At 41.7% G+C, this 22688-nt stretch overlaps 1 protein-coding gene across 1 annotated transcript in view; it reads right to left on the bottom strand.

Moving 5' to 3' along the window:
* The window catches only part of LOC138963675 (pleckstrin homology domain-containing family G member 7-like), a gene marked incomplete in the record, with an annotated part of 110215 nt that overhangs the window by 7704 nt on the left and 79823 nt on the right, over nucleotides 1-22688 (bottom strand). The window contains 3 exon segments of the mRNA XM_070335523.1: nucleotides 2885-2983; nucleotides 3685-3728; nucleotides 4135-4307. Of these exon segments, the coding sequence (XP_070191624.1) occupies nucleotides 2885-2983; nucleotides 3685-3728; nucleotides 4135-4307 (316 nt within the window).

The raw sequence follows: 22688 nt of genomic DNA, 5'->3' as shown, positions 1-22688 counted from the left end.
CAGAATAAACAAGTCGCGTAAAGCAAAAATACAACATTTAGTCAAGAAGCTGTCGAACTCACAGAATGAAACTGAACGCAATGCCATTTTTCAGCAAGACCGTATACTCGTAGCATCGTCAGTCCACCGCTCATGGCAAAGGCAGTGAAAGTGACAAGAAGAGCGGGGTAGTAGTTGCGCTAAGAAGGATAGCACGCTTTTCTGTACCTCTCTTTGTTTTAACTTTCTGAGCGTGTTTTTAATCCAAACATATATCTATATGTTTTTGGAATCAGGAACCGACAAGGAATAAGATGAAAGTGTTTTTAAATTGATTTCGAAAAAATAATTTTGATAATAATTTTTATATATTTAATTTTCAGAGCTTGTTTTTAATCCGAATATAACATATTTATATGTTTTTGGAATCAGCAAATGATGGAAAATAAGATAAACGTAAATTTGGATCGTTTTATAAATTTTTTTTTTTTTTTTTACAATTTTCAGATTTTGAATGACCAAAGTCATTAATTAAATTTTAAGCCACCAAGCTGAAATGCAATACCGAAGTCCGGGCTTCGTCGAAGATTACTTGACCAAAATTTCAACCAATTTGGTTGAAAAATGAGGGCGTGACAGTGCCGCCTCAACTTTCACGAAAAGCCGGATATGACGTCATCAAAGACATTTATCAAAAAAATGAAAAAAACATTCGGGGATTTCATACCCAGGAACTCTCATGTCAAATTTCATAAAGATCGGTCCAGTAGTTTAGTCTGAATCGCTCTACACACACACACACACACATACACAGACACACAGACACACACACACACGCACATACACCACGACCCTCGTTTCGATTCCCCCTCGATGTTAAAATATTTAGTCAAAACTTGACTAAATATAAAAAACAGAAGAAAAACTCCCACCACAGACTCAGAGTCGCACGCGTGACTCAGCCACAAGCACACGTTCTTCCCAGGCCGGAAATGAAGAAACGAGAGCCCAAACCAGGCGAGAAAACACAACAGTGGGACAGTAACATAAAACGGGAGGAGAAGAACATGCAATCAAACTAAAATGAAAAGACGCTAAGCCCGACGCAAGCAAGATTATTGACGTGAAAAAAAGAAAGGAAAACATATGAGCGTGAAAAACAACAACAACCGAACAAGGATTTGGTTTTGTTCTGGTCATTTTCAACACCTTCCTGCTATTTCTTCTGTTTATTCATACATTAGTTAAAAAACCAGTGCTCTGCATTTCGCGTTTTAGATCCGCTAAGGCAGATGAGAAGGGTGGGGAAGGGGCACTGTTGTCGTGTTGATATGTCAAACGAACAAAGGAATGTTGGTCAGGTTTTTGAATACACACTGAATGAAGAATACAATTATGGTCTCGACCAATGATTCATATGTTGTAAATACCGTTTCTTAGCACTGTATAAATGTCTGGAAATTGATATGGTTCTTTTTGTCATTTTCTCTTCCGGGGGAAGACGTGTGTTGTGTTTGAGAGGGAGGAACTAAGGGATGCGGGGGATGGAGAGAGGAAGGGAGACAGAGGGAGGGGGAAGGAAAAAAAGAAAGAGAGAGAGAGAGAGAGAGAGAGAGAGAGAGAGAGAGAGAGAGAGAGAAAGAGAGAGAGAGAGAGAGAGAGAGAGAGAGAGAGAGAGAGAGAGAGAGAGAGAGAGAGAGAGAGAGAGAAAGAGAGAGAGAGAGTAACAGCCAGAAAAACACTCGGACAGAGACAGACAGACAGAGTCAGCGAGCGAGCGAGCAAGACTAACAGATTGACAAACAAGAGAGACAGAATCTAACAGACAGACAGACAAACACACAGACAGAACGACACACGGAGACAGACAGACAGACAAACACACAGACAGAACGACACACGGAGACAGAAATCACAAATGGCATGGGGATAAACTGAGACACAATCAGCAATTTCTAAATTTGGCTGGCTTTTCTCGCCTGCTCATTTTACCAAAGCAGAACCTTGTGAAACAAGGAACACGATATCCATAGAAAATTGCCCAGGAATTGGCCGACGAGCTAAATTGGTCCGGGAAAACCAACAAAGCAGATTTTGATTGCATGTGTGTTTTCTTCCAGATGCTGGTTTCTCTGGCCAGTCTGCGCTTAAAGGAGCCATAGAGCTTTCCTTATTTTCTCGGAGAAAAAAAGGAGATGCTTTGAATTGACAGGCCTGAAAGTGGCGAGTATTTTACTCGCCATGGCGAGTGAAAACATGTAACTGGCAAGTAGAAATGTTTATCTACTCGCCAAATGCGAGTAAAGTTGCTGAAATAAATTGTTGGTTTGGCTTGTAAAGTTTGCTCTCTGGCTAGTACATTTTCAGAATCACCAACCAAAGGCGAGTACACCATGTGTTGGACTTTCAGGGCTGATTTGTTTGTTTGTTTGTTTGCTTAACGCCCAGCCGACCACGAAGGGCCATATCAGGGCGGTGCTGCTTTGACATATAACGTGCGCCACACACAAGACAGAAGTCGCAGCACAGGCTTCATGTCTCACCCAGTCACATTATTCTGACACCGGACCAACCAGTCCTAGCACTAACCCCATAATGCCAGACGCCAGGCGGAGCAGCCACAAGATTGCCAATTTTAAAGTCTTAGGTATGACCCGGCCGGGGTTCGAACCCACGACCTCCCGATCACGGGGCGGACTCAAAAAGCAAAAGAGGACCATTAAATGAACAATACAAACAACACTATTGAAGACTTAACTTCACACTGCCTGTATTAATGTTCAAAGAAAAGAAAAATATCTAGAAAAATAGAGTTGCAGCAGAAAAATAGAGTTGCAGCAGAAAACTCTATAGCAGAAAAATAGAGTTGCAGCAGAAAAATAGGGTTGCAGCAGAAAAATCCTACCTTATATGCTGCAAGATGATTGTCTTTGAATTCGGACGGTTTCAGGCGACGCAAAATGTCATCCAACCGCGTCAGGTTTTCTTTACTTCGTGTCTTCATCTGAAACAAAAAGAAACAGGAAGTCAGCAAATATTGATGCAGATAATTGTCTAAACACTATCACGTGTCCTACTCATTGCAAAACATATTGCGTAAATATTGCATTTTTGTGTGTGCAATGCGCAGTTTAGCCGTATTGCAGAGCGAAATAGTTGTTGGTGCGCGTCAACTCACGCAAATCACTGAAAGTCCACGTGAACCCTGACGGAATAACATCAAAATATAAGGTTTACACTTCATGAGACAACAAGCAATGACCATCCAAAGAAAACGTGACCAGACTTAAGACGTCAGGAAGTACAAGACTACACAGACACACACAAAGACAGACACAGTCAGACAGACCGACAGACAGACCGACAGACAGACCGACAGACAGACAGACAGACAGACAGGCAGACAGACAGACAAACAGCCAGCCAGCCAGACAGACACACCGACAGACAGACCGACCGACAGACCGACAGACCGACAGACAGACAGACAGACAGACAGGCAGACAGACAAACAGCCAGCCAGCCAGACAGACACACACACACACACTAAACATCAACAGAGAGAGAGAGAGAGAGAGAGAGAGAGAGAGAGAGAGAGGGAGAGAGAGAGAGAGAGAGAGAGAGAGAGAGAGAGAGAGAGAGAGAGAGAGAGAGAGAGAGAGAGAGAGAGAGAGTGAGAGAGAGAGAGAGGTTCAAGTCACTTACTAATTTCAAGAGGGAAAATGGCTGCCGACCTTTTTTTGACACGTCTGCAAGAAGAGAGAGTCATAATCAAGCTACTTACCAAAACTAAACAAACAAAACTAAACACTGACAACACAACTGCAATAATCCCCCCCCCCCCCCCCCCCCCCCGAAAACTACTACAAACACACACGAACACACGAACACACACACACACAGACACACACACGCACAAACGCGCACACACACACACACACACACACACACACACACACACACACACACACACACACACACACACAACAACAATAACAAAAACAACAACAACAACAACCAAAACATCTTCAACGACAAAAACAACAACCAAAAACTAAACAAACACAACCAATGTTCCAACACCATCACAACAACAACAACAAAAATAACACAAACCTAACCACCAAACTTAACATACAAAACCATTCCACTCACCATCAGGAGGCACACCAGGGCCGTCAGCGGGCGACCTGCCGGCATAGAAGTCGGCGATGGTGTTCCGCTTGATGAGCTTCTTGTGGTGCTCCTGCACCAGCAGGTCTCCAGGGTAGATGTTCATGGCGAGGTCCACCGAGCTCCGCCTCCGTCGTAACCGCTCTGCGATGTTACTGCAATCAGACAACATTGAACAATATACTACTGTGGATTTAAACAAATATTACACTTTACAGCGAGGTCCATCGAGCTCCGCCTCCGTCATAACCGCTCTGCGATGAAAAAGGACAACAAAGGAAACTATTGACACGGTGATACACAAAACACTTCATTGCCAGGTCTACCTCTCTGCGATGTTACTGCAAAGGGTCGACATTGAAAAATGTATAAAGTGGGATATACTCAAATATAACACTCGCCTCGTGTAACGCAAAACGTGCAACAATGAAAGATGTTAGCCCGTGTCTGTGGTGAAATGAATCATTGGGATACTGAAAACTATTGCCCTCGCCTCGAGTCACGTAACAGTGTGACACTGAAGATATTACCCCGTGTCTTTAATAAAATAGATGAGTGCAATACTGAAAGATATTACCGTCGCCTCGTGTTAAGCAAAAGCGAGACACAAAACAATAGCCAGTGTCTGCTGTGAAATACTGAAGCCCAGTAAAAATGTCGCCGAGAGGGATCTTCTTCTCTCCTGACAATCTTTGCACCAAAGCTAAACTTAGTTCTTGGAGTTCAGCAGACAGTAGCAAGCAAATCCCCACAGAGGCACCAAACAGTACGAGGCCGACCACCATCCAACAACAGATGAATGAATTATGCATCACCCTGGTGGTTTCTCTCTCTCTTTCTCTCTCTCTCACTCTCTCTCTCTCTTTCGTTCCTGTGCAAGTCCGTTTCTGATGCTAATTCTTGATCCTATTCCTTCCCTGCGTTACTACGTCCAAAAATTGTTGAAGGTTACCTTCTAGCGTCGAGAGAGAGAGAGAGAGAGAGAGAGAGAGAGAGAGAGAGAGAGAGAGAGAGAGAGAGAGAGAGAGAGAGGGACAGAAAGAGGGACAGAGATAGATAGATAGAGAGAGAGAGAGAGAGAGAGAGAGAGAGAGAGAGAGAGAGGGGGGGGGACAGAGAGAGGGACAGAGAGGAACAGAGATAGAGAGAGGTGCATGCTGTCCTGTTTTAGTCCAATTGATGAACGCCACAAAATGGATCAGATCCAACATGGATTGTGAGCACGGTGTAGCAACGTAAACAGACAGAGAGACAGGCAGACAGGCAGACGGACAGAGGGACAGACAGAAAAACATACAGATGGACACAAAAGCTTTCACCGAAAGGAATGAAGAATTATAAATTAAAAAAACAAGAAAGGTATGTTATTTGAACGTTTAATCTTTGGCGATAGAAAACGTTACGTTCCCTGATCTTCGACCTAGAAGCTTGTGTCTTGTGAGCAAGTTTCTGGACAACTTATCAGATACGTTTATTTCTCTATTATAAGTGTTTGTCTGTATGTCCACTTCAAAGACTAGACCGGCACGGTTGGCCTAGTGGTAAGGCGTCCGCCCCGTGATCGGGAGGTCGTGGGTTCGAACCCCGGCCGGGTCATACCTAAGACTTTAAAATTGGCAATCTTGTGGCTGCTCCGCCTGGCGTCTGACATTATGGGGTTAGTGCTAGGACTGGTTGGTCCGGTGTCAGAATAATGTGACTGGGTGAGACATGAAGCCTGTGCTGCGACTTCTGTCTTGTGTGTGGCGCACGTTAAATGTCAAAGCAGCACCGCCCTGATATGGCTCTTCGTGGTCGGCTGGGCGTTAAGCAAACAAACAAAAAAACTTCAAAGACTGCTGGGTCGAAGATCAGTAAACGTAATGTTTTGTACTTTCATAAATTCAACGTTCCAATAAAATACCTTTCTTGTTTTTGTATTCGGAATTTTGGCACGCTGGTAATCTATTTGTTTTCGGATTTCCGAAAGGAATGAAGATGTGACCAACTATCTTACCTGCAAGTAAACATGATTGTATCCTTAGAATCAACGTCCCAATAGTTCCAGTTGATCAAATACAAAAAAGTGTTCGTCGCACACGCTACCTTTATTGACCAGCTGTAATTGTCCTATAAAGATTACAGCAGTGTTTGCCAGGGAAGAAACCGCAGCTCCCAGGTTCACATAGTCCCGGACAGAATTCCGAGCTCCCAAAGTTGTCCCGCCAATAACAGAGGATGCACACAATATCAAACTGTTTTCAGGCGCAGAGAGTTTGCAACGTCATGAAATTTAAATTGCAAAAGCGTTCAGAAGAAACAAACCCTGCAGCCATCCAATTAGCTAAATCAAAGACAGAGTTTCGCAAGTCCAGTCTTAGTTCAAAGAAAGATTGAAAATGCACGACAGATCGCCCTTCGAGATTCCGAGGCGTTAACTATCAAGCACAACGGTTTCTAGTGATGTTGGATCATGTTTGGAGACTGTCGGCACATCTTGGATGTCTCCACCAGTTCTTACAAGTAACAAGCCAAAGCCTTTGCTGACACACAACGAAGAAAGGATGTTCTACAACGCGTTAGAAATCCAGAAGAATACAGTGAATTGTAGATCACAACAGCGTCTGTTGGCACTTCTTTAAAACCAGCACTCGCAGGAAAGTTGTCAAAGCATTTATCGGCGGAGAATACAGTAACAAAGTAGTGCTAATGATTATCTACAACGCATATATACGTACTATATAATCACCCTAGAAAACCAACGCGATCTGTAGGTCAAAAAAGCGTTTCCTCAGATGACAGTCGGCACTTCCTCTACTTCAGATTGTTCAGGTAAAAAAAAAAAAGTCGCGTAAGGCGAAATTACAACATTCAGTCAAGCTGTCGAACTAACAGAATGAAACTGAACTCACTGCATTTTTACAGCAAGAGCGTATACTCGCAGCATCGTCAGTCCACCGCTCGATGCACAGGCAGTGAAATTGACAAGAAGAGCGGGGTAGTAGTTGCGCTGAGAAGGATAGCACGCTTTTCTTTATCTCTATTCTTTTTAACTTTCTGAGCGTGTTTTTAATCCAAACATATCACATCTATATGTTTTTGGAATCAGGAACCCACAAGGAATAAGATGAAATTGTTTTTAAATCGATTTCGGAAATTTTATTTTAATAATAATTTTTATATTTTTAATTTTCAGAGCTTGTTTTTAATCCGAATATAACATATTTATATGTTTTTGGAATCAGAACATGATGAAGAATAAGATAAACGTAAATTTGTATCGTTTTAAAAATTTATATTTTTAATTTTTACAATTTTCAGATTTTTAATGACCAAAGTCATTAATTAATTTGTAAGCCACCAAGCTGAAATGCAATACAGAAGTCCGGCCTTCGTCGAAGATTGCTGGGCCAAAATTTCAATCAATTTGATTGAAAAATGAGGGTGTGACAGTTCCGCCTCAACTTTTACAAAAAGCCGGATATGACGTCATCAAAGGTATTTATCGAAAAAAAGAAAATAAATGTCCGGGGATATCATTCCCAGAAACTTTCATGTCAAATTTCATAAAGATCGGTCCAGTAGTTTGGTCTGAATCGCTCTACACACACACACATACACAGACAGACAGACAGACAGACAGACACACACACACACAGACACACGCACATACACCATACCCTCGTTTCGATTCCCCCTCGATGTTAAAATATTTAGTCAAAACTTGACTAAATATAAAAAGGAGTAAAACTGAGACCTTTGCTGACGCAAAACGAATATCTGCGGTTTGTTGTTGATCACACCAGCGTATATTAGGGCCAGCTAGGGGACATCGACAACTTCTTGGAAACAAGGCAGACATCGCAGTTAGCAAATAAGCCAATGCCTTCCCTCGACGGGCAAAGAAGTAATGGTTACAGTGGAACCCCCTGTTAAGACCTTCAACAATCTGAGAAAATCAGGTCTTAAAAAGGATCGAGGGAGTCTTAAAATGGAGGTAAATTAACAGAGGCTATGAACAGAACATCTGAGAAGGCAGTGTCTTAAAAAAAGGGGGGGGGGGAGTCTTAAATTGGTGGGTCTTAAAGGGGGGGGGGGGTTCCATTGTATCAACTATTCGTTAGCAAAGCTGGACATACACTATTCCCCCCTGGTGCGTCAGAAATCGTGCAGAACACTTGGACACATCGGTCGCAGCAGACCCACACGAACTTCAGAAATACACAGCCTGTCTGTTTCCCGGGTGATTGAAACGACCAGAGGACAATGTGTGTGTGTGTGTGTGTGTGTGTGTGTGTGTGTGTGTGTGTGTGTGTGTGTATGTGTGAGTGTGTATGTGTGTGTGTGTGTGTGTGTGTGTGTGTGATCTCTCTCCTTCAACTGTCATCCAACGATGTCGAAATCGGAAAAACAAAACAAAACAAGTCACGTAAGGCGAAATAACAACATTTAGTCAAGCTGTCGAACTCACAGAATGAAACTGAACGCACTGCTTTTTTCACCAAGACCACATACTCGTAGTTTCGTCAGTCCACCGCTCGTGGCAAAGGCAGTGAAATCGACAAGCCATGCAGAATAGTGCGGTAGTGGTCGCGCTGAGCAGGATAACACGCTTTTCTGTATGTCTATTCTTTTTAGCTTACTGAGTTTGTTTTTAATCCAAACATATCATTATATATATATGTTTTTGAAATCAGGGACCGACAAGGAATAAGATGAAATTGTTTTTAAATCGATGTTGGAAAATTAATTTTAATCATAATTTTCATATTTTTAATTTTCAGAGCTTGTTTGTAATCCAAATATAACATATGTATATGTTTTTGGAATCAGAACATGATGAAGAATAAGATGAAATTATTTTTGGATCGTTTACAAAAACAACAATTTTAATTACAAGTTTCAGATTTTTAATGACCAAACTCATTCATCATTTTTTAAACCACCAAGCTGAAATGCAATACCAAAGTCCGGCCTTCGTCGAAGATTGCTTTGCCAAAATGTCAATCAATTTGATTGAAAAATGAGGGTGTGACAGTGCCGCCTCAACTTTTACAAAAAGCCGGATATGACGTCATCAAAGGTATTTATCGAGAAAAAGAAAAAAAAGTCCGGGGATATCATTTCCAGGAACTCTCATGTCAAATTTCATAAAGATCGGTCCAGTAGTTTAGTCTGAATCGCTCTACACACACACACGCACAGACAGACAGACAGACAGACAGACACACAGACACACACACACACACACACACACACACACACACACACACACACACACACACACCACGACCCTCGTCTCGATTCCCCCTCTATGTTAAAACATTTAGTCAAAACTTGACTAAATGTAAAAACCAACAACATTTAAGGTTAGCTATATGTAACCAGGTTCGTGGAACGATTTGGAAACAAAATCGATTACTGATCAGCCATTGTGACCAGGTTCCAAAAAGATGGAAACTTTAATCGATGATAATTAGACGACCTGGTCACAAATGGCTGATCAGTAATCGATTTTGTTTCCAAATCGTTCCTCGAACCTGTTTACATATAATCATATTCTCATGACATCAAAAATGTGCTAGAAAACAACATGGTACAATGGTACATGTCACCCCCCCCCCCCCCCAGTAGGCGGAAATGACGTGTGTGGAACCCTCGTCAACTGACATTCCTTTATCAAAATGGTTTCAAACAGCTATTCAAGCAATGATAAAATGGTTCCTCAACAGATTAAAAAAAATCAACCTGAGCAGAGGTAGGAATTGTGCTACAGACGAATAAACCTACGTTTTCAAAACAAAACGAAAAATCTAAAAAATAAATTATGCGTACAAAATACGGAGAAATCGTATGGGTTCCCCGGTCTGTATCATAAATGTGTTAATATCGCTCGGCAAGTACCACACTTGTTTAATATTTCTCGTTTTTTCGACACAAAACAATAGTAGTCACAGTTCACTGACTTACCCAGGCATGTTTGTTCGTCGCTCTTCTTTTTGTTAAGGTTCAAAAGACGGTCTTCACGGATACATAGACGAACAGCAATCTTGAACTGCAGCGTTCTATATATTCACAGAAGTTATTATGATGCCATCCAAGCTTATCAATTTACACAACTTGCGATCTAAAGCGTGTGCTTTTGCAATTTTTAAAAACATGTTATGTTCCCCTTTCTATACCATGTTCTTTGCACAGTTCTCAAGGCTTGTTCTTTCTCACTTTCTAAAGCTATCCATGCACACTTTCTAAAGTGTGTTCTTTAATAGTTTGTGAAGCTAGTTTTTTTAAATCTCTCAAGTATGTTCTTTCACTCTGAAACAATCTAAAAAATGCTAATTTACACTTCCCAAAGGATGGTTTTTTTTTACACTTTCTTTTTTGCACTTTTTACAGTTTCTAAAGCATGTCTTATCACAAAGCAAACGAAAGCTATGACTGCTTTGCTCTACCAGCACTACATTCACCACAACGTTTAGTTCACAGACTCGGCATCAAGCCTTTTAAATCTGAGAAACATTCTCTTTAGTGTTTATCCCTTTACCACGAAAACGAAACCTACTGCGCTGCCCTTAGCCGAGCAATGTGTCCACCAAACTACCAAACGCTTCTTTCTTCGACCACAGAAAGCTATCACGTTATACAACATACATACACGCAGCGCGCTGCTCTGCTAATATTCCACTCTGAAACCCTTTTCTGGAAGTGGTACGTATAAAACCGAGATAATCACAGAAGGACCCAACCAACCAGAGACCGAGAAAGGATCCTTCTCGACATGAAGTTGGCAAGCTTCAGCAACAGAAACAACTAGAAGACGAAGGTTAGGACAGCAGATGCTCATTAGACTTTCAGATTAGTCCAAGACCGACTGGCTGGGCGACCATTTGCCATCTATTTCAGTGAAAACGTCAGCATTTAGTATCCTGCGGGCGTCCCACATATGCCATCGGGTTCAGTCAGTCTCGAGGGCAGAAAATAGATCCATCTTATAGGTTTGCATTGCGAAACTTTTGGCGCGTTTAGGGGTGAGGTTTAGTAGTGTGTCAGTACAGAATCTAACTGACTTAAAGGCGCTGTTCTTCTCGTGTCAAGAGTTCCACCCACCATCTCAGATCTCCACAGGATTTTTAATGAAGTAAAATCATCCATCCCTCGGTTCTCATACCCAAAATCAAAGGCCAGGGTGTTTTCCGTGCAGAGTGCGATTTTTGTTGTTGGATGATATGGTTTCTTAAACGGACATTAGGGTGTAAAAAAAAAAAAAAAAAAAAAAAAAGAAGAGACAAATTCGTTACAAAAAGTTCTCACTCTGCCATGGAAGCCATCAGGATATTGATTATTGTTACGTGTCCAAGTGGAGGGATGATTTAGTCCCATGTAAAAGCCTGGGCAGATCTAAGATGGTGAGCCCAACCGCTTTTACGGGAAGTACTGAGCCACTGCTTGAAAGCCATATCTATCTATTCAAATAACATCTGTTTTTCCCATTTGTGTGTGTGTGTGTGTGTGTCGGGGGTTGTGGAAACGGGGGGGGGGGGGGGATGGGGGGGGGGGGGGGGGGGGGGGATGGGTGAGGGGGTGTTTGTGGGTGAGGCGTGGTGGTCGGTATACAGTTAATTTTGTGTTTGTCCCCCGAAATCGGCGTACGCTGTCTGAATGGCGGGGTAAAAACGGCCGTACACGTAAAAATGCCCATGAACGAAGAAGAAGAAAAAAAGAAGTGTTTGTCTGTTTAGAATTTAGTCCTTTTTGTGAAGAATATTGCGTACAGTAAGATTTATTCAAATGTAAAATTGCAAAACAAAAAAACATTCTAACGCTGATCCTAAAGGCTTGCATTGCAGTGACCACACGCCTACGCACACATCCAATTCGGACAACCTCCAGTAAACTACATTTTGTTTTCTCGTGAAATCTTTCATACTGCTCACACAAACCACACAAAAGTGGGAAATCCAGACAAAAAGATTTAGGTCAACGTCGAGTTATCAGAATCAGAAAGTCCCTCGCTACTTGTATTATTAAATACATCCCTCCCGCTTACAAAGTACAAGAAAATCAATGCTAAATCTCCAGAACACTGCCCGAAATCACAGGTCTCGTGGGATATATCACACATATAACACAACGGACAGCCTCTGAAAGGTTTCCTCGTGGGATATCAAGAATATATATCACACGTGACAGAAAATATTAGTTGTTTAATAGTAAAGGAAAATTTGCATTTTTCTCCTCGTGCGATGAGAATAATGACCTGTTCGGTATTCACCGGAGAAAGTATACTTGCTGAATTAAAGTAAATAATCTTTGGCACGAATTATCTGTAGTTTTTGTGTGGAGTTTTTGTTAACATCGAGTTAAACGTATGAAAGAAGTCGACCATGGGAAACGAAAAGGCCAACAACCAGCCCTTGCAACCGCGTTTGACACCGCCAAACACAATACTTCCTGATCCGTTCTTTTTCTCATATTTCTCAGTTAAAAGACAAATGGGTCGATGTACAAGTGATATTGTGTGTGTGTGTGTGTGTGTGTGTGTGTGTGTGTGTATGTGTGTGTGTATGTGTGTGTGTGTGTGTGTGTGTGTGAGTGTGTGTGTGTGTGTAGGGGTGTGTGTGTGTGTGTGTGAGAGTGTGTGTGTGTGTGTGTGTGTGCGCGTGCGTGCGTGCGTGCGTGTGTGTGTATGTGTGTGTGGTTGGTAACAAATAATAAATGACATGACATGTACTTTAAATCGCCTGAGGATGGTCTTTCTATCAGACTATTTGAATAACCATTCCGTTCTAAAAGGCCAGACAAATAACATTGATTTAAGCCTACCGTAATTACTCTCAGTAATCCGACTATCGTACTCCAGGCCTCACATCTCTACCTTCGTCCCGTGGGATATGATCAAAATGTCTCACTGCGGACAATCACTATGGACAAAATCATGATTAACTTGATGATGCTTGCGGTTGTGATTTGGGTGAGAACCGAGAAGGCTTAAAGTTCTATGAAAAGTGAACTCCCCCTCCCCCCCCCCCTCATCTCTCTCCATCCCTCCCCGCTCCGTGAACTTTTGCGAAGGGATAAGAAATTCCTAATATGTACATGCAACGCGATATAGCCTCCGGCTCGAACACTGCTTTCCCTTTTGTTGCGTTGCCTGATCACATGCTTTGATCACATGCTTTGATGACATTTCTTTCCAACACGGACTATTTACTTTGCAATCATGAGTTCATCTCCTGCCATCTTCCTCACATTTTAAGTGGCAAGCAAAGTATAGAAACACATTGGATGCGTACGTCTACAGCTAGCTTTTGACAATTAAAATCGATTTTGTTTGAAGTCCTCGGACCGACTTCACGCAAACGCCTACACTAGTACACTGGCCGACACTGAAGGCCTACATTAGATCCTGACATTTCCATTAATAGAATGAAGAGGCTTCTGGATTATTTTTTTCAGTTTGATCGCTTGAAGGTGGATAGAACAGCAACACTTGCAAGAAAGAGGGTTTGAAAGAAGTTTTGTATGACTTATTTTGACACCTTCCTCTGTCATACTCAGTTTTCAGGCAATATGATGAGAGAGAGAGAGAGAGAGAGAGAGAGAGAGAGAGAGAGAGAGAGAGAGAGAGAGAGAGAGAGAGAGAGAGAGAGAGAGAGAGAGAGAGAGAGAGAGGAGAGAGAGAAGAGAAAAGAGAGAGAGAGAGAGAGAGAGAGAGAGAGAGAGAGAAAAGAGAGAGAGAGATTCTTATTATTGTATGGTGTGTTTGTGTGTGTGCGTGTGTGTACGTGCGTGCGTGAGAGACATAGAGAGAGAAAAATAAAGTCAGACGAAGCATTGATGCACTAGTCTTGAGATCAATGCTTATTCGATAAAGCTGTAGCATAGACTTGACGTGTTTCACACAAACTGTCCACAAATAGTTCACTTAAAAGCCATTGCCCTTTTGGCACTAACCTCCCCCCCCCCCCCGCAACCGCCACCCCCACCCCCTTCACCCATATCATATTATCCTTTACCCACACCTACTGAGCCCCCCCCCTTCCCTTCTCCATGAAAAAAACGGCAACAGTATTGGCGTTGACACTGATGATATGCACATCAAGTTCGTGAAATATCAAGAGAATAAGCAGGACCCATACTTCTGTCATTTTTTGCGCCAAAAAAGTCCTCATGAAAATGTCGCCCGGAGAACAGATCGGTTATGTCATTATCGGGATGGCAAGAAAATACAACGCGTTGCCATTGGCTTTTTTCGTTTCCTTTTGTTGTTGTTGTTGCATCCGCTAATGTTGATATATATGCATGATGCAAAAACTGTATGAACAGAGAGGACATTTTGTTTCCCCCGGCCGTTTGACCTTTACAAATAGAAACGGTAGAGAGACGTCAACGTATGTCACTTGTGCAATATGAATAACAACAAGTATTTCAGTATAAGCTATCTGTGTAACGGAGATACAAGTATTTGCTATACCTTCACATGATTTGTTTTCTTCCTGTAAATGACATATACTCCTGATTATTCCTCTGAATGACATTGAACTTGTAGCTAATGTGATTTTGAATGTTAAAAATAATTTGCGCTGATCAAGTAGAAAAGGATTAAGCTAGGTTTTTGCAGGGACAGGTTAAAACAATCGTATGTATATTTCATAAGGCTTATCCTTATATATATATAAAGCTTATTATCATAAGCTAAAGGTTAAAAAAAACGTCGATATATCATACAGCTTTTTTATGTGTACATGATCAAGGAACAATCAACCATTACAAGTACGCGCTAATTCATCACGTTAACCAGATAAGTGAACGACAAAAAAGGTGGTAAAACCATCCACTCTTTTGCACTTGAGCACGAAAGTACATCACTTCCCAACAAACTCCCGTGCAAGTAAAAGCCTGGCCCCCTAATCAGGATCAGAGATGACATGCAGTGCTATTGATCGGGTTAGCATGCGGGATGACTCTTCCCATGTCATCCATCATGACTGCAGAATTATGGGATGTCACGCCAGTCGATGGCGAAGAGGGGCGGAATCTGCCGAAAGCCTGGCGAGTGTCAAGCACTCTTAGCCCCGGTCCCAGATTCACAGGGAGAGTACTCTACGGGATGGAAGTGTTTCAGGTTCTACAACTGGTGCAAACGATGGGACTGGAATAAGTATAGCGTACTCCTCATGTAAAACACTTTCTTTCTTGTGCGAACCAAGATGTAAACCACTTCCCGTCTTGTGCGAACTAAGATGTAAACCACTTTCCTTCTTATGTAAACCATCATATAAACCACTTTCCTTTTCATGTAAACCATGATGTAAACCACTTTCCGTCTTACGCAAACCATGCTATAAACCACTTTCGTTCTTATGCAAACCATGCTATAAACCACTTTCCTTCTTATGCAAACCATGCTATAAACCACTTTCCTTCTTATGCAAACCATGCTATAAACCACTCTCGTTCTTATGGAAACAATGCTATAAACCACTTTCGTTCTTATGGAAACCATGCTATAAACCACCTTCCTTCTTATGTAAACCATGCTATAAACCACTTTTCTTCTGATGCAAACCATGCTATAAACCACTTTCCTTCTTAGGCAAACCATGCTATAAACCACTTTCCTTCTTATGCAAACCATGCTATAAACCACTTTCCTTCTTATGCAAACCATGCTATAAACCATTTTCCTTCTTATGCAAACCATGCTATAAACCATTTTCGTTCTCATGGAAACCATGCTATAAACCACCTTCCTTCTTATGCAAACCATGCTATAAACCACTTTCCTTCTTGTGGAAACCATGCTATAAACCACTTTCCTTCTTATGCAAACCATGCTATAAACCACTTTCCTTCTTATGCAAACCATGCTATAAACCACTTTCCTTCTTATGCAAACCATGCTATAAACCACTTTCCTTCTTATGCAAACCATGCTATAAACCACTTTCCTTCTTATGCAAACCATGCTATAAACCACTTTCCTTCTTATGGAAACCATGCTATAAACCACCTTCCTTCTTATGTAAACCATGCTATAAACCACTTTCCTTCTTATGCAAACCATGCTATAAACCACTTTCCTTCTTATGCAAACCATGCTATAAACCACTTTCCTTCTTATGCAAACCATGCTATAAACCACTTTCCTTCTTATGCAAACCATGCTATAAACCACGTTCCTTCTTATGCAAACTATGCTATAAACCACTTTCGTTCTTATGCAAACCATGCTATAAACCACTTTCCTTCTTATGCAAACCATGCTATAAACCACCTTCCTTCTTATGCAAACCATGCTATAAACCACTTTCCTTCTTATGGAAACCATGCTATAAACCACCTTCCTTCTTATGCAAACCATGCTATAAACCACTTTCCTTCTTATGCAAACCATGCTATAAACCACGTTCCTTCTTATGCAAACCATGCTATAAACCACCTTCCTTCTTATGTAAACCATGCTATAAACCACTTTTCTTCTTATGCAAACCATGCTATAAACCACTTTCCTTCTTATGCAAACCATGCTATAAACCACTTTCCTTCTTATGCAAACCATGCTATAAACCACGTTCCTTCTTATGCAAACCATGCTATAAACCACTCTCGTTCTTATGCAAACCATGATGTAAACCACTTTCCTTCTTATGCAAACCATGCTATAAACCACCTTCCTTCTTATGCAAACCATGCTATAAACCACTTTCCTTCTTATGCAAACCATGCTATAAACCACTTTCCTTCTTATGCAAACCATGCTATAAACCACTTTCCTTCTTATGCAAACCATGCTATAAACCACTTTCCTTCTTATGCAAACCATGCTATAAACCACCTTCCTTCTTACGCAAACCATGATGTAAAACATTTTCCTTCTCACGAAAACCATCATGTAAACCACCATATTTCCGGCTTTGCAGGCTTTTACATGAGGTTAGAGCATCCTTCCACTTGGGCGCTGAGTGTGACATGAAAAACATTCAACAACATTTCTGCGGAGAGTGTGACCTTTTTTGGTTTAAAAGGTGTGTGTGTGTGTGTGTGTGTGTGTGTGTGTGTGTGTGTGTGTGTGTGTGTGTGTGTGTGTGTGTGTGTGTGTGTGTGTGTGTGTGTGTGTGTGAGTCTCAATACATTTTGCACGTGACACCCATCAATGTGCAAAATCATTACTGCTGAACATTCCCAAAATGGCTCAGAAAGCAGCTAGGCTGCTGATGTTTGAAAATCAGAATACAATGCAGCCCCCCCTTTTATGACCTCATCAAATCAGAAAAAAATGTAGATCTTAAAAAGGGAAGTCTTAAAATAGGGGTAACATTACAGAGTTTATATTATAAACAGGAAAGCTGAAAAAGCAAATTCCTTTAACTAGCTGTTTGTACTTATCCCGGGTCAAAGTCAGGAAAAAAACCTGTGTTCCTGCTAGCTTTCCAATGGGGAGAGAGCGATCCGAATTTCCTAGCGATAGGACAATAAAGTAAAGAACATGAAAAAGGACAGCAACAACAAACGTAAGCAGGACTGGCCCCTAGGAGCTTGTATCGTAGAATCGGAGCTTGTATCATAGTGCCTGGCAGGGGGGCTGGACGATCGAAGTATCCTACGAATCGAATTAGTCTTACTGTATTAGCAATATGATCTCCTGACATCATTCTTCCTGGACTCTCAGAATTGGCCTTAGAATGATTGCGGAGAGGACGAAACAGTAACAAGGAAATAGCATTGTTGCCAGCCCCCGCTACGCTAATTGAGTTGGAATAAGTAGCACACTCCTGACACACTTCTGTGATGGCCCAGGAGAGAGAGTTAGAGAGAAAGAGAGAGAGAAAGAGAGAGAGAGAGAGAGAGAGAGAGAGAGAGAGAGAGAGAGAGAGACAGAGAGAAAGAGACAGAGAGAAAGAAAGAGAGAGAAAGAGTGATAGAGAGAGTGAGAGAGCGAGTGAGAGAGAGAGTGAGAGAGAGAGAGTGAGAGAGAGAGAGACAGAAAGAAAGAGACAGAGAGAGAGAAAGAGACAGAGAGAGAGAGAGACAGAGAGAGAGAGAGAGAGAGAGAGAGAGAGAGAGATTGCCAAAACTCGCACAAGCTGAGAGATTAGAATAATTAGCATACTACGGGCACCATTCTGCCTGATGGTCACTTTAACTGCTTCCAGGAACGTAACAACAAGGGCTAAGATCATGGGAATGATTTCACTGCTTCTGTTCGCGGGGTCAAAAGATGTGCAGCCAACAGAAAAGCAAATTCAGACATCATTTTTACATCCTGGCCGCTTAAAATAGTCTTAAAGAACTTCTGGAAATAAACGAACTTTTGGTGGTACAGTGGACGCCGCTTAATAAAACCGCGGTTAATAGAGCCAGCCGCTTATAAAAGCCGATTTCAGACGGTCCGGATTTATCACTATATCTTATGTATTAGAAAAAGCCGGTTAATAAAACCAACCCGCCGCTTATTAAAGCCAGTTTTCTCAGAGAAATCACGTAGTTTGTGACTAAAACTCATATTATCTTGTTCTGATGTGGAAGACGACCAACAAACAAACACTCATAAAATCGTTCTTCTCTGACGAGTAATGGTTCGTGACGGTGACAGTGAAATTATTGATGTACCGAAGTGATCAAAGTACACGTACATGTACATAATTAAAACAAAAGTTCAACATCCTTCGTGAAGTTTTGTTTAGATTCAAACAAGTGTAAATGACGAAAGAAAGTGACTGAGTGACGTAAACAAAAGAGATTTTTTTTCTTTCGAAAATGACGTATTCCTGGACCGCCGGTTAATAAATCCGCCGCTTATTAAAGCCATTTTTCGTCGGTCCAGAAGTGGTTTTATTAAGCGGCGACCACTGTATTGCTGAAAAGGAAAAAAAACCCAGTCTAAATGATAGTTCATATGCCACTGGCATCAATATGCCGACTGGAAATGTTTCCCCGAAATCCCCAAGAGGACCCTTTGTTCTTCTATGACAAACTAGGAGAGAGATAAGTGGACGATAAACACATATTCCGTTATTGCCGAAACCAGTACAACTGAGAAGAGCGCCTGGGACAAGAAGCACGCTGAAAGTACGGTTCCTTAACGGGCACTCATAAAAGATTCATCGAGAAGACTACGTCATGCATAAGAGCCGATAGAGGTTGCGAGGAAAGCGACACAATACCAAAAAGGGACCTGAGACAACAAAAACGTCACTTTGCTCGTCTGAAAGTTGAAAGTGGACGGTGTAACGTCCCATTTGGTCCCACTTCGTCCCCCGGAAGACCGTTCCATGAGGGGCAGAACGGCCGTACGATACTCTGTGACGGGGAAAATGACGTCATCTTCGTCTCGTTTCCGTACTGAACATTCGTTCGTTGTCCCCGCAACCTCAAGATTAGTCGAGTGGTACTCGGCTGTGCAGCGTGGTCCTGACTACATTCGATTAAGGAGACATCATGCAGCTTGGTACCAGAACGACGGAGGAGACGATCAACACAAGGGACCGGCCAAAAGTGGTCTTAAGAACGGTGGTTGCTATGGAAAGGCAAATTATATATAAAGAGGAAAAAAACTAAACTCGTCGGGAATAATTTAGGTGGTCTTAGTTGGCAGGTGGACGTTATCGGGAGGTGGTCGCCAGGGCAGGTTCGACTATACTTTTCAAACCTAAAGGAAAATAGAAAAATAGCGAACAGCCTACGGGCGGTATGGTTTTTTTTAATCGTAAGAGCTCTCCTCCGAAAGCGGCGTATGGCTGCCTAAATGGCGGGGTAAAAACGGCCATACACGTAAAAATCCACTCATGCAAAAACACGAGTGTACGTGGGAATTTCAGCCCACGAACGCAGAAGAAGAAGAAGAAGTAAGAGCTCAATATGAGTGAAGCAACTCAGCTCTCCTGACATTTTTCTTCACGTCGCGGACACTCTGACGACCAGTAAGCCAAGACATATAAATGCATTTATCCTACATACGTGAGAGAGACACCCGTGAGATAATAATCGTTCAAATCACACGTGTGTATATCATGTAAATGAGGTCATGTCAAGCAAGTCTGGCAGGGACCTGTTTTTCCACTGCTTATGATGCCAAAGTCACCGAGACAAACGTCATTATAGAAACAAAAATTGCGCTCGCTAATTACCCTCGATGAATCTTTAGAACTAACACGTCACGCCACACTTTCAGAGTGACGTTTCTTTGCTTTGACGTAATAGATTGCACGAGGCTTTAGAAGAGATCGAGGTTCCAAAACAAGCGTCTTTAATTTAGCTGCCTCGTCTGCAAGACATTTTCAGTAAAATACACGTAAGTACAGTATGTAGGATAAACAGAATACTACATGGCTTGCTGTGTCGTACCAGATTTACACTCGTTGCTTTTTCAAATAGTGAACAGCTCGCTTTCGCTCGCAGTTCAATATTTAACAAGAAGGGCAAAGCCCATACGACTCACATGCTTGACCTCGACCTTTAGGGTAACTAAACCTAGCAATGACATCATACACTAAGAACTGCTTTACACATTTTTCCTACCAAAATACATGTGACCTTGACCCAAGGTCAAGGTCATCCAAGGTCATGCAACACAAAGCTGTTAATTCAAGACATAGGAAGTACAATGGTGCTTATTGGCTCTTTCTACCATGAGATATGGTCACTTTTAGTGGTTCACTACCTTATTTTGGTCACATTTCATAAGGGTCAAAGTGACCTTGACCTTGATCATATGTGACCAAATGTGTCTCATGATGAAAGCATAACATATGCCCCACATAATTTTTAAGTTTGAAACAGTTATCTTCCATAGTTCAGGGTCAAGGTCACTTCAAAATATGTATACAATCCAACTTTGAAGAGCTCCTGTGACCTTGACCTTGAAGCAAGGTAAACCAAACTGGTATCAAAAGATGGGGCTTACTTTGCCCTATATATCATATATAGGTGAGGTATTGAATCTCAAAAACTTCAGAGAAAATGGGAAAAATGTGAAAAATAGCTGTTTTTTAGACAACATTTATGGCCCCTGCGACCTTGACCTTGAAGCAAGGTCAAGATGCTATGTATGTTTTTTGGGGCCTTGTCATCATACACCATCTTGCCAAATTTGGTACTGATAGACTGAATAGTGTCCAAGAAATATCCAACGTTAAAGTTTTCCGGACGGACGGACGGACGGACGGACGACTCGGGTGAGTACATAGACTCACTTTTGCTTCGCATGTGAGTCAAAAAACCAACTCGTGTAAATCTGGTACGACACAGCAAGCCATGTAGTATTCTCTATGTTCAATAACATTGAGAGATCACCAAATTACTGCAGTCAACTCCCACAACTATCATCGTTGCTTCCACCACCTACCGCCACTACCTGGCGTGATCAAAAGAGTCGATCACTCATTGCTCAAGCGAACAATCCACACTTTTGTTTTTAATCATTACTTATCTACGGTTTGATTTGTAGCGTCTACACCGATGTGCAGCAAACTCCAGTCAAAACTGCTCTTTGGCTGATTCTGTGTCTGTCTCTCTGTTTCTCTCTTGGTCTCCCCCTCAATCCCTCCCTCTCTCTCTCACTCATTATCTCACCGTCCTTCTCACTCTCTCTCTCTCTCTCTCTCACTCTCTTTCTCTCTCTCTCTCTCTCTCTCTCTCTCTCTCTCTCGCTCTCTCTGATGTCTTTAAAGAGAGTGCACACAGGACTACGGATGAAAAAACAAACAACATCCATTAATATTGCATCGAGGCTTTCTGTTTACAAACGACTTGTTTTCCCCTCATCCACCAGCTTTATCTCAGTCCCTATTTTTGGCATTCATGCCCAGCAAGCTAAATGTCTGAAGAAAACAACAACATAAGAATATAAGATAAATGTCATCGGGGCTCATCTTGGACACAGGAGTTGCGCAAGACTTCGCCCTTGATCCCTAATCCCTCAAAGATCGTAAACATTCTACAGTTTCTTTTTGCCATTCATGTATACACCATTAACGCCTTCTTGATTTCCAAACGTTTCGGCGTCATGATCCCAGGCTTACTGACACCAAGCCCCTTTGCATACGCTGAACTTGTTGATTTGTAAGTAATATTCGTACATATTGTTGATTTCAGAGTAAGACCTATATGTAAATAGCTTGTTGATTTATCAGTTGCAGACAAACAGCTTGTTGACTTGCAAGTTAAATTTGCGAAGGTAGCTGATTTGTAAAACACAACTGCGTAACATGTTGATTTGTAAAACACAACTGCGTAACATGTTGATTTGTAAAACACAACTGCGTAACATGTTGATTTGTAAAACACAACTGCAAACATGTTGATTTGTAAAACACAACTGCGTAACATGTTGATTTGTAAAACACAACTGCGTAACATGTTGATTTGTAAAACACAACTGCGTAACATGTTGATTTGTAAAACACAACTGCGTAACATGTTGATTTGTAAAACACAACTGCGTAACATGTTGATTTGTAAAACACAACTGCGTAACATGTTGATTTGTAAAACACAACTGCATAACATGTTGATTTGTAAAACACAACTGCGTAACATGTTGATTTGTAAAACAC

This window comes from Littorina saxatilis, linkage group LG4, assembly GCF_037325665.1.
Source record: "Littorina saxatilis isolate snail1 linkage group LG4, US_GU_Lsax_2.0, whole genome shotgun sequence".
Classification (NCBI taxonomy): Eukaryota; Metazoa; Mollusca; class Gastropoda; order Littorinimorpha; family Littorinidae; genus Littorina; species Littorina saxatilis.
This window is presented reverse-complemented; position numbering and strand designations above follow the sequence as displayed.